The sequence below is a fragment of the Gigantopelta aegis genome, chromosome 9 (genome assembly GCF_016097555.1).
Source record: "Gigantopelta aegis isolate Gae_Host chromosome 9, Gae_host_genome, whole genome shotgun sequence".
NCBI lineage: Eukaryota > Metazoa > Mollusca > Gastropoda > Neomphalida > Peltospiridae > Gigantopelta > Gigantopelta aegis.
In genome coordinates this window covers 60,092,476-60,109,923 of record NC_054707.1, presented here as the reverse complement: position 1 = coordinate 60,109,923, position 17,448 = coordinate 60,092,476, and the positions used below count along the sequence as shown (strand labels likewise).

The 17,448-nt window shown below is 37.4% G+C and overlaps 1 protein-coding gene across 1 annotated transcript; it reads right to left on the bottom strand.

The window, feature by feature from the left end:
- Positions 1-2,213: 2,213 nt before the first annotated feature.
- On the bottom strand, positions 2,214-14,745 carry LOC121382299 (kielin/chordin-like protein). The gene is made up of 8 exons (XM_041511870.1): positions 14,631-14,745; positions 11,776-11,796; positions 10,805-10,936; positions 8,936-9,079; positions 7,521-7,649; positions 5,617-5,754; positions 4,193-4,405; positions 2,214-2,403 (listed from the first exon to the last, which is right to left on the bottom strand). Exons 1-8 carry the CDS (start codon positions 14,695-14,697, stop codon positions 2,261-2,263), a joined length of 987 nt encoding a protein of 328 aa, XP_041367804.1. The 5' UTR covers positions 14,698-14,745; the 3' UTR covers positions 2,214-2,260.
- Positions 14,746-17,448: the final 2,703 nt, after the last annotated feature.

Sequence of the window (17,448 nt, the reverse complement as noted above, 5' to 3'; positions counted from 1 at the left end):
TGTTGGCGTTGTTATGGAACAGAGGAATGACGTGATAAGCGAGAATGTCATCGCGGTAACGTTGAGCATTTAAATTGCCATCAATGACGACTAGTGGTGAACGATAACCATGGGCAATGGCTGCCCAGACCATGACACAACCCCCACCCCCGAAACGATCTCGTTCAAGAACACAACAGTCAGCATAGCGTTCATTTCTCCTACGGTAGACGCGCACCCTGCCATCACCACGTTGTAAAGAAAATCTGGATTTATCCGAAAAAAGAACGGTATTCCAGCGTCGCCGTATCCAACGAGTGTGTACACGTGCCCAATTAAGACGATTTAGACGATGACGTTGCGTTAAAACGCATCCGACGTAGGACGTCGTGCATGTAAACCGTTCTCCCGCAGACGAATACGAACAGTTTGCCCACCGATTCGGTTATTATGAAGCCCAGGTGTGTTAGCAGCAGTAGCAGTTTGGAATCGATTGCGCAAATGCGTGTTCATGATATAGCGGTCTTGACCACGCGTTGTAACACGCGGACGTCCACGACGTGGCAAGTCGTTGGTGCTTCCTGTCGTTCGAAATCTTACGCGAAGATTTCGTATTGCTCGACTAGAACTCCCAACATGCCTTGCAACATCTTCTGTCGACATGCCAGCATCAAGCATGCCAATCGCCCGTTCGCGTAAATTATTGGGTATTCTTGGCATACTAAAAATGCTACAATGTAAAAAACGTAATTTTTTTCACAAATTTTGAAGCGTTTTCGTTCACTTGACAACAATGTCAGTAAGACAAGTAAAACAAATTGACCGAATACTACACGGGACATGTCGAACCATGCATGCACGTGCAAATTAAATTTCACGTTGTCGACGATTAACAGTGCAAAAATAATTGATAAAATTCATGAATCCTGATAATACAGCTCAAGGCTAATACTACCTATATAATTTCATTACACAATGAATTCTTTAACACAACAAATACTATATGTACAAATCGGAAGTTTCTTTTTTTGTTCATATAAACAATTTTTTTAAATAATTTCAGTTTGGTTTCAAAAGAAGAAAAGTACAAGTGTTTTGGAAATATAAGTTAGAAAGCAATCGGTACATAAATAAATAACTTGCAGTCAATTCCATAGCATGAAAAAAGACGTTCCCTGCGGGACGGATTATAGTATTATTTAATTATCAATATAAAATTATGAAAAACACTAAAACAGTATGACCGAAAGTAACTATGAGGCGAGACCTCGTACAGGAAACCACCAGATCAGTTCACATGTTGGTGTTTGTTGTTGTTGGCATTCCAACAGTGCTCAACTTGAAACGATTTCGAAACGAGGTTTGAACTGCCGACTGAACGGATTCGGAAGGTTTATTTTACAACATTCAGACACAATATTACCATATACCAGAGAACAATATTACATACATACATACATGCATGCATGCATACATACATACATACATACATACATACATACATACATACAAAGAGAGCATACCTTTCATTTTAAAAACGCAAATTAGTTCTATAATTGTTTTGTTTTTTTCTAATGTTTTTAATATTTATATTTTTACAATTGAATTAATAATATCACTTTTATAAACTTTACATAGCATGGTTTCTACCTATTTCCAGTGGCAATCTTAAATATGCCTTATGTAATTTAGTTATCCAATATCTATTTGGATATGAAAATATTGTCAAATAGGTTTCGAATTAAAATTTCTGTTTGAATAATGTACCAAATTGGCCCTCGGAAGAGAGATTTATAATATCCAAAAATAGCTGTTGTTTGAATTGATCGCAGAGTTTTTGTTGTAATTCTTGTTTATCTTGTGAACTCGATATATTGATTAGTGTAGATATATCCCTCCCGTATTATCGAACATATGTTTTAGTAAATTTCATCCACCTGCATGTCGTAACATATAATACACTGTTATGAAACTCAATACATGCTTTATGTTCCCGACTTAATGCACGTGGCAAGCAGTATGCAGGACCGACCTTAGAATTCAAAGAAACTGCATTGTCCATCTCATTTAGCTATTTCCTTTACGACCTAAAGAAAACCCAGATATTTGAATATTTTAAAATACTACTGTAATATTTCGAATATACAATTAGTGAGCGAATATTCAAATAATCGGATCGAATACTAATGAAAACAACAAGTGAAAATATACAAACAAAATATATAACAAATAACTTGGCTTTTTATTCCTATTTATTGTACATTTTCACGATGCATTTTCTCTATCGGCCTACAACACAGCTGCCTTTGGAACAGAGAATAACTCCCCGCAGGCATACGCAGTCATTACATCCATCCGGGGCCTTGAATGATTGGCCGTCACTGTATGAAACTTTAGTTTGGGTATCATAGCAAGATCCTAGAACTGAAACAACAACAAATATATCATACATCTGAACATGTTACTGAAAATATAACACATAATATATACATATACAGGAATATGTTACTAAAAATACGTTCATATTTATAAAATAGAAATAAGGTTGTTGTTACAATGAGTTAAGCATCTGAAACATGGCCGCTTCCTCTGCCCAAGAAAGGAAAGAAATGGGGTGGGAGAGTGGACCGTCTGTGCTGTGAGGTGCAAGAGAGCACCAGCAGCCCGACCGGACCCGGTAACAGGCGGAGGTTTGTTTTAGTGCTATGGAATTTTAATGTCCCGTAGAATTAAAGCCAAAGGTAAAAGGTGCGCACTTTGTATGAAGAAAACAATGTTTTATTTAACGACGCACTCAACACATTTTATAAACGGTTATATGGCGTCAGACATACGGGTAAGGATCACACAGATATTGAGAGAGGAAACCCGCTGTCGTCACTTCATGGGCTACCTTTTTCGATTAGCAGCAAGGAATCTTTTATATGCACCATCCCATAGACAGGATAGCACATACCACGGCCTTTAATGTACCAGTCGTGGTGCACTGGCTGGAACGAGAAATAGTCCAATGGGCCCACTAACGGGGATCGATCCCAAACCGACCGCGAATCAAGCAAGCACTTTACCACTGGAGTACGTCCCGGCCCCAGTTTGAATGAAGGAAATTGGGCGCATTTTTGACCTGTCTGCCGAAAGTAAAAAAGGGAACGATATATGATTTTTGACCTGTCTGCCGAAAGTAAAAAAGGGAACGATATATGATTTTTGACCTGTCTGCCGAAAGTAAAAAAGGGAACGACATATGATTTTTGACCTGTCTGCCGAAAGTAAAAAAGGGAACGATATATGATTTTTGACCTGTCTGCCGAAAGTAAAAAAGGGAACGACATATGATTTTTGACCTGTCTGCCGAAAGTAAAAAAGGGAACGACATATGATTTTTGACCTGTCTGCCGAAAGTAAAAAAGGGAACGATATATGATTTTTGACCTGTCTGCCGAAAGTAAAAACATATGATTTTTGACCTGTCTGCCGAAAGTAAAAAAGGGAACGACATATGATTTTTGAACTTAGTATGCCGAGAGTAGCTCGTTATTTTTTCTTTCTTCCTTTTTCTTTTTTCTTTCTTTTCGTAACAGTGCACGGACTAGTTTCTTGTACATGTATACTGAACACCCCCGCCCCCCCCCCCCCAAAAAAAAAGGATTAACATATTGAGATTTCGGAGAATTACCCGTTCATAGTCCGTCTATAATTTCACTGAACAGAGCGTCTGTACTCCATCAACCTATTCTAATTACAAACTAATCAGACCCCTGATTTGCGTTTCTTTTCTTGTTCAGTATATGGAGCATAGAGTTATTAGTTTTTACTTATTAACTCTAAGCAATGACCCTGTGAAATCCTTGTAGTGAACAGCCACTCCCCAGAACGATACGTACATGTATTTCCGTATCCGTCAGCAGGAAGACTGCCACTCCCAAAATTGGCTTGGTTCATATATCTTACAGTTATATACACAAAACGTTAAAAATAAAATTATTGTTCCTTTTGTAATAACAGGCCCGGATTTTTGTCTTACTGTATATAAATAAAGATAACAAATATGGCTTATGCCCCCCTCCACCACCCCACCACCCGTCACTTGGGGCTGTGACCCACCAACTAGGGAATGTTCCCCACCACTCCAGATATCGTTCCTACGGGCGTGTCTAAAATTGTTTTGTTTTTTTTATCTTGTCATTTATGATATATCTGTAATTAATATTACCTCCTCCGGACCCTGTCCCTGTCCCAGTCCCAGTTCCGGTCCCTCCAGTGCCGTAATAACCAGGGCAGTGGTTACTGACGCTGGGGTTGGTGCACGTGGTGATGCCCAGGTTGCAGTTGCATGTCCCACATTTGTTGGTCCAGGTGTGTCCTTCTGGGTGAAACAGGTGTGCGATGTTGTCGTAACACGTCACCCCAGTGTGGCTGTTAGGGTCTGCAAAAACAACGTCAGTCATGGTAGTATATTCTATATACAGGCGTTGGGAGATGCCAGCGACTAGGGTGGGGTGGGAGGGTTTTGCGCAGATATATACTAAGTCGTCTTTCAATTAAATTTTGGAGTGCTAATTTATTACAGGATATCACTATGTCACTATGTATACTATTTTGACCTGGGAAAAGGAAAGAAAGAAAGAAATGTTTTATTTAACAACGCACTCAACACATTTTATTTACGGTTATATGGCGTCAGACATATGGTTAAGGACCACACAGATATTGAGAGAGGAAACCCGCTGTCGCCACTTCATGGGCTACTCTTTTCGATTACCAGCAAGGGATCTTTTATATGCACCATCCCACAGACAGAGTAGTACATACCACGGCCTTTGATATACCAGTCGTGATGCACTGACTGGGAAAAGGAGCCAGTGACCTCCCTGTATTGCCTGAACACACACACACACACACGCACGCACGTACGTACGCACACACATATATAATTTATAGATATAGATAGATATACACTCTCTCTCTCTCTCTCTCTCTCTCTCTCTCTCTCTCTCTCTCTCTCTCTCTCTCTCTCTCTCTCTCTCTCTCTCACACACACACGTACACACATAAACAAAACCACACACACGCGCACAACCATACACATTTGCACACATTTACACACACACACACACACACACACACACACACATTGTAAGTTAACGGTTAAAAGGTTATAATATTTAGCACAAACCTAGGACCAGCAGTTCATGGATCAATGGTTTGAAGAAATGACCAGAAATAAAACACCACAACCTGATTATGTGCACTAGGCTATCCTGGGTTTGTAGGCGTTTATAAACACAATAGCGGTAGTTTAAACTACACAATATATTTGGTTTGTAAAACGTGTACAGATTTTGAAATATAAGGCATCATATATCAATGAATATATTCGCGATTGTCTCTGACCCAGTTACTTCAAATGTGGTGTTGGTTTGAATTAAACATAAATTGTTACGTATGAGAATATTTTTGGTAGAAGTCCAAACCTACCTACTAATACAGAATGGCCAGAAATTAAATATTCTAAATACAAACAAGTCACTGTCTGTATATGATAAGTTTAATTGTAATTAAAACTGTCTATATTGGCCAAAAACGTGTTTTTACACTGAATACAAACCCAGGATTGTCCTTTTAACTACAACTTACTGTTCGGGTTTGTGTTGCAGTTTGTGTTCATGCACGAGCTGAAACCGTTTCTGCACGTGCATCGGTTACATCCGTCAGGCGCAGTCCATGATTGGCCCGACTGCATCTGCACTCCCTTCACATAACACGTGCGTGGCGCTGCAATTAAACGTGGGTATAATTAGACGGGTAGATCGATCAAAAAGGAATGTGTGTTCAACGACTGACTAGCACATTTGAAAGCTGTGTGCAATACGTAACCCAGTGGTGAAGCGCTCGTCTGATGCGCGTTCAGTCTAGGATCGATCATGGTCGGTGGTCCCAGTGGGCTATTTCTAGTTCCAGCCAGTGCACCACGACTGGTATATCAACGGCCGCGGTATGTCCTATCCTGTCTGTGGGATGGTACATATAAAATATGCCTTGCTACCACTGGAAAAATGTAGCGGGTTTCCTCTAAGACTATATTTAAAAATTACCAAATGTTTGACATCCAATAGTCGATATTTAATAAATCAATGTGCTCTAGTGGTGTCGTTAAACAAAAATGTTTTAAAGCTGCAGTCTCGGGTGTATTTTTAGTTATTTATTTAACAACTTAGAATAGATTACAGGCCCATAGCAATATTTGAAGGGAGCACAATCTCTAGTGGGGGTAGCACAAACCCAGATTTTATCTTTATATATAGTAGGAACACCTATTTCATTCGGACCTGGACTATTAATATTAATTTTCTTTCTGTCGAATGACATTATTCGATATCGTTTGGTTATTAATTGGTTATAATACTCACAAAATACATCACTTGAAAATTTTATTATTCGCTATTTCACAGAGTACTGACACATTAAAAAACCAAAACAAAACTTTGAATGACACTTCGATAGTGTCCGTATATTACGGACGTTGCCGGAAACAACTATTGCGTCAACAATACGATGACGTTTAATATGATTATGGACGGCAAAGTAGCTCTATGTACATTTTTTTGAATTTAGTTTAAATTCAGAAATATGTTAACGGTATCGCGATTTGACGTCTATTAGCATATTTAATGAGTACAAGAAAATAGATTAAATTGCTATGCATTTATAATATATATTTAAGTTGGCGAAGCTGTCAAAACTGTTAGCTGCTATTTCCGTAATGTTCTACAGCATGAACATCACCAAGACAGGTCAGTTGATGTATTATATATTTGAGAGAAATATCTTTAAAATATTTATTACTAAAATATACTCAACAAAATTAACTAAGGGCCATTAGACCTTTTGATTAGTTGTTTTCGTAGTATTACATCTTAGAAAGCTTTGATGACAGATTATTTATAAATGTTGTTTGAGTAAATTTTTACCAATATTAACAATGAATAAAAATACAAAATGTTAACTTTATTCTGTTTAACTGGCGCACATTGATGTATGAATCATCACTACCCATTAGTAGCAAGAGGTCTTTTATATGCACCACCCTAAAGACAAGATAGCATATACCACGCCCTTTTTTATATGTCAGTCGCGGTGCACTGGCTAGAATTAGAAATAGCCCAATTGGTTCACTGACGAGGATCGATCCCAGACTGACCGCACATCAGGTACAAAAATGCAAGCTTTGTTTGATTTTGTGAAACAAAAAACAAATGTATTTTGTCACATAACAAAAATGCCACAAATATGGCTGGCTCTTAATTAATGTTGTTGAGTATATAATAGTGTGATCGGTTACTAATGAAGATAACGTTTCAGGAGCGGATACGGGATGTTTTCACGGGAGAGGTGCGTCACGTTTAAAACGGGAACCTACACTATTCACGGAGGGGGGGCGCAAAAGTTAAAAGGGCATTCTCGGGGCACTTTAAAAATTTCGAGGAGGGTGTGTGGATACCAAGCACACTTCCACTGGATCCGCGCCTGCGCCTACTTACTTGTAGTTGTACAGGCGAACTGTGTGCACGTGATTTGTCCACGGATGCACGTGCAGGTGTTGCATCTGTCCCTTGCTTTCCAAGTCTGACCAGATTGATAAGTGATACCCAATGTGGTGCACGTGCTAACTGTCCAAAAGAAGAAACTATTTATTTCAAACATATTTTAGCAAAATGTCAAAATGAGACGTTTAGAAAAGTAAAATGTATTATTTTATTGTTCGCATGTGCGATTGTATGACCTTGATATTGCCTAGGGTCAGATCCGTGGGACTGGTGAGAAACTATCTTATTGAGCACTACGCCAAGTATTAAAGCCATCTTGAAAAGAAAGTGCAGACACTAAAAGTTTAAATAAAGATAATATGATTGGTTGTTGCTAGGTGATAACCCAGTCGACCCAGCCATACCATCTAATAAAAAAAACCCACAATCGGCATTGATTGTTCTGTGACGTATAAGTTAACTTGAAACTAGTTGCTCTGTGGCGCAGTTCATACTTTGATTGTTCTGTGACGTGTAAGTTAACTTGAAACTAGTTGCTCTGTGGCGCAGTTCATACATTGATTGTTCTGTGACGTATAAGTTAACTTGAAACTAGTTGCTCTGTGGCGCAGTTCATACATTGATTGTTCTGTGACATACAAGTTAACTTGAAACTAGTTGCTCTGTGGCACAGTTCATACTTTGATTGTTCTGTGACGTATAAGTTAACTTGAAAGTAGTGCTCTGTGCTCTGTGGCGCAGTTCATACTTTGATTGCCGACCTCATGTGAAACTAAACATTATTTTTTACTAGGTAAACGAAAAAGCGTTGAACGAACGCGCACCAAAATTTAATATGAACTGTGTTAAAACCACACTGAATTCACTGAAAAAAATGAGGATTTGGTTTCAACAGAAGCAAAACTGGGCAAGTCAACTAGTCGCCAACAAGAGTCGGTGGTGAAGTATGAATCCAGCTTTAGTTAAATGCAAGCACATACGCAAGCGCCGTAAATACGCTTTAGTTCGAAAAGACGTATACATTTATTTTAAACCTGCATAAAAATATGTAAACAACAACAAATCCTAAAAATTCATCACAAAATATAACTAACATGTAACAGATGTTAAACCGTTAAGTAAAATGTAATGGACAGCGCATACGCACACACGCACGCACGCAAACTCATAAAGAGAAAGTGTGTGAGAGAGAGAGAGAGAGAGAGAGAGAGAGAGAGAGAGAGAGAGAGAGAGAGAGAGAGAGAGAGAGAGAGAGAGAGAGAGAGAGAGAAACACATGCACACGCATTTAGTTGATAGACAGACAGACAGACAGATATATAGATAGGTACGTACATACATACAAAATGGATGGATGGATGGATGGATGCATGGATGCATGGATAAATAGACAGATAGATAAGCACGCACCCGGTAGTGCCTGCGTGACCCCACATGTAAACTGTGTGCACGCCACCTGGCCTCCAGTGCACGTGCATGTATTACAGCCATCTGCCGCCAGCCATGTTGTTCCTGCCTGTTGTACAATTCCGTTTATGTTGCAGTTTCCCAGTACTAAGTAACATAATAAAGAACAATTACTTAGACATATTGAAAAGAATTCCTTTAATGATGAAAGTTGAATAAAACCGGAGAATTAAAACAGATATTAACACTTCTGTGCTATTTTAAACATCTACTGTGTTATATATAACCTGACCTGAGTAGTGTTTGGAATCGGTTGAAGTTTTATCATCGATCATCGGTTATAATCGGTTGGCACCAACCGATCAACTTTCAATTATATAATCGGTTAGAATTACATGAACATAAGGATTTGAATTATCAGCACCATGCACCGAGTGTCGTGTTCACTGGAATCTAGACCCTACAAATGGCTAATTTTACCCTTTAGGGTGTATACTACCAAATCAAATCCCATAGACGACAATAGTAACATATGTGCATGGGCGTCATTTGGCAGGGGACGGGGGGACATGTCCCCCCCCCCCCCACTTTTAGCAGTGGGGAGGACAGAATATCTGATGTCCCCCCCCTCCCCAATTTTACAATGACTCGATGGAAACTATGTGAATGTAAATTGCAGTATATATTTCAGAAAAATATTCTGTGTACATGGTGGTGCACTACTCTAAATAATGTTCTCAGACAGCCACAATGACCTTCATTTTTCAAAATTTACTGGTGGGGCATGCCCCCAGACCCCCCTAGAGTCGCTTCACGCCTAGGGCGCTCGCGATTAGTCGCACGAAATATTGTTAGAACCCAATTCCCCCCCCCCCCCCCCCCCCCCCCCACTTTTTTTTTGCAAATGACGCCCATGCATATGTGGCTAAACTCCTACCTGCAACGTATCAACCGACATAAACGCCACGGATATAAATACTACCACCCCTCACACTTAAAGTGAATCAGAAAAAATTGGGGGTCAAGCTGCTCGTTTCTGAGATAACGGGTAGCGTCTATGACTACCCTAGTTCCGCACAAAATTCGAGTACTTTTTTTTACAGGTACCCCATACATGTTTCAAGCACAAGGCTACTTGACACAGTGGTACTAGATGAAATAAAATTGCATTTTTTTTTTACCCAGATGAAACTATTATTTTTGACAACCAACACACTCACATTTATAACCAATCACAGGACTTGTGGTGTTCACTTCTTTATCAAAAGTTCGGTGCACCTCGAACTTTGACCCAGCCGGAAGTTATTTGGTTTAGTACTACCTTTAATGACTATTTAATATCTCTTTTCTTTATGTATATATGAAGGGGTGGGACGTAGCCAGTAGTAAAGTGCTCGCTTGATGCGCGGTCGGTCTGGGATCGATCCCCGTCGGTGGGCCCATTGGGCTATTTCTCGTTCCAGCCAGTGCACCACAAATGGTATATCAAAGGCCATGGTATGTACTACCCTGTCTGTAGGATGGTGCATATAAAAGAACCCTTGCTGCGAATCGAAAACAGTAGCCCATGAAGTGATTACAGCGGGTTTCCTCTCTCTATCTGTGTGGCCCTTAACCATATGTCTGACGCCATATAACTGTAAATAAAATGTGTTGAGTGCGTCGTTAAATAAAACATTTCTTTCTTTCTTTTTTATTTATATATGAAGCCAAATGTCAAACCCAACAATTCGATCATCTAAGCTGGAGGAACAATTATAGGTAACATTTTCTCACACACAATCGATTATGGATTTTTAAATCGATCATCACAAACCGATCAATTTTCGATTATAATCGATGATTGGAACATCACTACTCTAGAGTACTTACCGCCTGAACCTGAACAGATGTTGGTCGTGCACGACATGCCTGTGTAGGAACACGTGCACGTGTTACACCCGTCTCTGCTGGCGAACGTTGTCCCGACGCGCTCAAACACGTTCCCGTACAAACATCCCAGATCTGAAAACCAGGTTGTTGGTTAGCAGTGACAGCCTGTGTCTGAGTAAGAATGGATGAATGCTTAACGACACCCCAGCACGAAAAATGCCTCGGCTATTGGGTGCCAAACTATGGTAAAGGCAAAACATGAAGATGTCTCAGTAATTATTTAAATTAATCTTGGTTTCAATAAAATATGTATCACAGTGCAGATCAACGCAGATCGGCGAAGGATCTGGATACTGTACATGATGTTTGCCGATGAATGAATTAATGAATGAATTAATGAATGCATGCATGCATGCATGAATGAATGAATGCATGAATGCATGAATGCATGCATGCATGCATGAATGAATGAATGCATGAATGCATGAATGAATGAATGTTTAACGATACCCCAGCACAAAAATACACATCGGCTATTTGGGTGTCACAAATGGTAAGTATATGAAAATATTATTTATATAGTTATGTAAAACCACAGTGTAAGGAATTGTGGGAAACAGTATAATACAATACATAAATCAAAGTAACTATATTTTAAAACTTTGTTGAGAAATCAAAGTGTTTTAAAAACTTTAAAAGTAATTCTGGGTGGAATTTAAAAGATTCCAAAACATTTCTGTTGCCAAATGTGCGGCGGTGTGTGGCGCCTTACAGACTTTATGGAAACTAGATTTCAAATCGTTATCTATTTCTCTTTTTCATTTCCTGTCCTTTTGTTATCTGTAATTATGCAAATGCAAAGAACAAACAATGTATGCCCTATGTAATTTTGTCGTTTAAAGATCTTTATAGTAGGATACGTTTTACAATAGCAAACTTAAGATCTACATAATAATATATTAATAACTTACCACCATCTCTTCTTGTAAGACCTAAAATTGTAATAAATATAAATATAAATAAATATAGTCAATACTACTCAAACGACCACCTCTATAAAGCAAACATCTTTGTTAAACAGCCTCTATTATAGCGACCATCTCTAATAAACAAACATGAGTTAAACAGCCCCTACTATAGCAACCACATCTATTAAACAAACATCTTTATTAAACAGCCCTTACTATTGCGACCTCCTCTTTTAAACGAACATCTTTGTTAAACAGCCCCTACTATAGAAACCACCACTATTAAACAGACAATTTTATTAAACAGCCCTAGTATTGCGACCTCCTCTATTAAACGGGCATATTTTATAAATCCACTACTATAGCGACCTCCTCTATTAAACAGCCATCTTTATTGAAGATCCCCAACTCAAGCGACACCTCTATTATATATACCTCTTTATTAAACAGCCCCTACTCAAGCGACACCTCTATTATATATACCTCTTTATTAAACAGCCCCTACTCAAGATACCACCTCTTTTAAATAGACATCTTTACTTAACAGCCCCTACTCAAGCGATCACCTCTATTAAACTTACACCTCTATCAGTCACATATGTCAAACCAGCAGAAACGAATTAAACAGCCACATATATTAAACAGAGTAATGTGTTAAACAGCCACATCTATAAAATAGAGTTATATATTTAACAGTCACATCTGTGTACGTTAAACAGCCACATATGTGTGCGTTAAACAGCCACATCTATTAAACAGAGTTGTACGTTAAACAGCCGCATTTATTAAATAGAGTTGTACTTTAAACAGCCAAATCAATATAATCGAGTAGCACGTTAAACAGCCGCATCTATTAAACAAGAGTTGTATGTTAAACAACCACATCTATTAAATAGAGTTGTATGTTAAACAGCCACATCTATTAAACAGAGTTGTACGTTAAACAACCACATCTATTAAATAAAGTTGTATGTTGAACAACTACATCTGTGTACGTTAAACAGCCACATATGTGTGCGTTAAACAGCCACATCTATTAAACAGAGTTGTACGTTAAACAGCCGCATCTATTAAACAGAGTTGTACGTTAAACAGCCACATATGTGTGCGTTAAACAGCCACATATATTAACTAGAGTTGTACTTTAAAAAGCCACATCAATATAATCGAGTAGTACGTTAAACAGCCGCATCTATTAAACAAGAGTTGTACGTTAAACAGCCACATCTATTAAATAGCGTTGTATGTTAAACAGCCACATCTATTAAAATAGCGTTGTATGTTAAACAGCCACATATATTAAATAGCGTTGTATGTTAAACAGCCACATCTATTAAATAGAGTTGTATGTTAAACAGCCACATATATTAAATAGCGTTGTATGTTAAACAGCCACATCTATTAAACAGAGTTGTATGTTAAACAGCCACATCTATTAAATAGAGTCGTACGTTAAACATCCACATCTGTTAAATAGAGTTGTACGTTAAACAGCCACATCTATTAAATACAGTCGTACGTTAAACAGCCACATCTATTAAATAGAGTTGTATGATAAACAGCCACATTTATTAAATACAGTCGTATGTTAAACATCCACATCTATTAAATAGAGTTGTACGTTAAACAGCCACATCTATTAAATACAGTCGTACGTTAAACAGCCACATCTATTAAATAGAGTTGTATGTTAAACAGCCACATTTATTAAATACAGTCGTATGTTAAACAGCCACATCTATTAAATAGAGTTGTACGTTAAACAGCCACATCTATTAAATACAGTCGTATGTTAAACAGCCACATCTATTAAATAGAGTTGTATGTTAAACAGCCACGTCTATTATACAGCCACCTCTTTTAGAAACAGATGTTATTAACAGCCAAATCTTCTGAACAGTCAGCTCTATGAAACAGCCTCGGGTCTCAACTTTTAAAGGTTTTATAAGCACAGGACTATTCGTTAAACGTTTAAAATGGATCTACTCAAATATTCATTTGGGCAATCAAACCAATCGAGGTCATTAAAGAGTGTGTGTGTGTGTGTGTGTGTGTGTGTGTGTGTGTGTGTGTGTGTGTGTGTGTGTGTGTGAGAGAGAGTCAAAGTCATTATAAATATCTTCGAAGTCATACCGTTTATATGGGATTACTTATAAACACAACCACACACTGAATTAGCCAAACTATTGCTTTAAATGGTTAATGTGCACAGTAATTAATACAAAATCTCAAATATAATATATTTAAGCAACTACAAAAACAACCACACAATTTTTTTTTAGAGATTTTAAGTACGTTTAGGCTGTGCAAAGTGACCACAACATGGGATCAAAGTATGTATACTTTATTTGTATCTTAATCGTGAGAAATTGCGTTTGCTACAATAGCACATCATTTGGTACACAGGTATAGTTTAACATATTAAACTATTAAACATATACTAACTTCTAAAATCACATCAAACCATACATGGAATAACCTCTCTCTCTCTCTCTCTCTCTCTCTCTCTCTCTCTCTCTCTCTCTCTCTCTCTCTCTCTCTCTCTCTCTCTCTCTCTCTCTCTCTCTCTCTCTCTGTATATCCTATATGCAAATCAAAATTTAAAGCAACGGTTTCAATGTAATGTTTATGTTTATAAGTAATCCCACATAAAAAGTACTGACTCTCGAGTAGAACGAAATTTCATTTTTGGCCACTTTTTTGGATTCTGCCTAGAGACTATAAACTAAGGACAATCCCTTTAACGCCACGTGGTGTAGAAGTTCCTGTTTACAAATAGTTTTATTAATTCGATTTACTCAAAAGAATTGGTTTTATTATTTCACTAACATAAAATTAAAATATTTTTCAACTCTTACCGTGTATATGCACTCCGTAGGCGGAGAAATAAAATGAAATAAAAACACTCAATACTTGAATAGACATCTTGGCGAAATCGGGTGTGGTATGTGGGGAGAAACGAAAACACCAGATGGCGCGTTCACTGCAGAAGATAACTGGTCTCCCATATTTAAAATGCGCAGATAAGATAACGCAGTAACTTAGTCAAAATATAGCACCACAGGCTTCACTGTATCATAAATAGTTGTTTCAGGTTGCATGGTACCAAAGAAGAGAGTTCCGTGTCAAATATTTACGGAGTTAAAACAACTGTTGGTGTGATTGATAGTAATAAGTGACATTGATTATTTGTGCAAATACATTGACAATAAATAAATAAATAATTTTTTATTTCTTATACAGTTGTTATGCAGTATATACCAGAGGTTGAAACTAATGCGGGGTACCCCCAAAAATTAAACTGCAATTTTCAGCAAAAATGATGGTTGGTATTAAAAACATTAATTAAATCTCTTAAATGGTATGTAACACACACACACACACACACACACACACTCACTCTCTCACACACACACACACACACACACACACACACACACACACACACACGATTTTCTTGGAGGTAGATTAGACGTGAGGTGCCACACGTTTTATTGCTGTACTTCCTGAATGTGTTGATACGCTGCTTATATCAGTTTTATTAGTAAACATTAACATTATCAGCAATAGGAATTGATTTGGTCTATTAAACCCTCCATGTTCTATACTATTAAGAGACTGTTCTGAGTTTGTTGCCATGGAAACATGTTTTAGATTAACAGAGCATTTTAATGACTAAAATTACATATTAAATACATGTTCTTGAACATCAATTTCTGTATCTAAAATGTGTTTCTCGTCGACCTTTTAATAGTAGCCCATACTGGAGTTTACAAGTAAGTTGTTTTGTCTCAGTTTGTTTTGTTTGACAACACTACTATAACCGTAATTAACATGCGCTGAGTGCGTGCGTCTTTAAATAAAACATTCCTTTCTTCATTTTATTAACAGAAACATGCAGCTGCTTTCCTCAGAAATATTACCAAATATTTGACATCCAATAGCCGCGATGATTAATAATCGAATGTGCTCTAGTGGTGTCGTGAACATTTTAACATGTAACAACCATGTGTGGTATTTTTTGTTGTTAAAATGTACTTTCTTGTTTGAAACGGTAGCTATGTATAATTGAGTAATGTACGTTCTTGTTTGAAACGGTAGCTATGTATAATTGAGTAATGTACTTTCTTGTTTGAAACGGTAGCTATGCATAATTGAGTAATGTACTTTCTTGTTTGAAACAGTAGCTATGTATAATTGAGTTCTGAGTGTATCATCTGCAAGTTTCGCCCGGCGATCCACAAATTTTATTTCAACACGAGTAAAGGCCACGCCACACGATACGAGTGCATTGAACGAAAATAGTGGATTGCATAGCAACCGATGAAATCGTAATGTTGTCTTGTTACAATCGGCTATTCTAGTATGGCGTCGCCTTAAATGTTAATCCAACGTATTCTGAATTGGTAAGTTAACGTTTTAGTAAGATATATTTATATTTTGTAAAATTTAAAATAAACGAATAAAATGTCAACATTCTGGCACTCGTCAAGTTGTTACATCATGACACTCATGAGCTTCACTAAACACTAGGACTACAAAGAAAAGCACGGATGTTCTAAGCATGAACTTGTACTTTTTAACCTGAAATAGCGTACACGGTTAACCACAATAAAAATATAAAGTTTGTTTTGTTTAACGACACCACTAGAGCACATTGATTTATTAATCATCGGTTATTGGATGTCAAACATTTGGTAACCTCAATTTAGATAGCATGTACATGATAAAAATAATGACATACTGCACATCTGGAATGGTCAGTATTGTAGCGCCTACTGGAAATATATAATTATTTACTAGTATTGTTACAACTGACTGTTCCAATAAATTATGTGCAAGAATGTCAAAACCTTGTATGAAACCGTCACATAATGAACATGCATGTATTGTATTATATGCATGTGCCTATCCTAGTACTGGTGTAGTCACTAGTTTCAACAATGGGGTCATGACACCCTCTCCAATCATATCATCATTTTTTTTCTCACCACGTTTTATCTGTTGCTCCATAGCACGACCCATTGACAAAAAAGAGATCGACTGTCCTGAATTTCTTGTCATTGTAACATATTTTCAACTAAAATAGTATTTTCAACGACTAATATTAGTCTACTCTGTACGTACGATCAACTATATATATGTAAAAGCAGAATAAAATTTAAGAACATGAAAAACACACTTAATATACAGATACTGATATTCTGAACGAGAAAATGTATTTTAGATTGTATCGTCGAAAAGTCTCTCTATTAGTTGAAAATACTGTGATGGAAGGAAACTGAAGTGTTTCTTTAAACATTCTGTTTCCAGTTTCATGGTTACTGTCAGTCAATATTGTATAATATATTGTTAGTATAGTATTATAGCATTGATGAAACCAATGAACGTTTAGTAAAGTTGTTTACATGTCGAGTTAACCAATCACATTCCGGATACTATTCAGTCCAGCATAACAATTGCAAAGATATGGTCGTGCTCTTTTTCGATTAAAGTGACAGACCTTAATTTGTTTTAACACTACTGCGTATTTTTCACTATTAGAGCCATTTTTGATAATTGAAATCAGACATTGCTTATTCATTTCCATACATTCGAAGTATTTTTGGTCATCCTGGTGTTTTTTTATACCACAAAATGTATTTTTCATGTTTAACAATGCAGGTACCTCTGAGA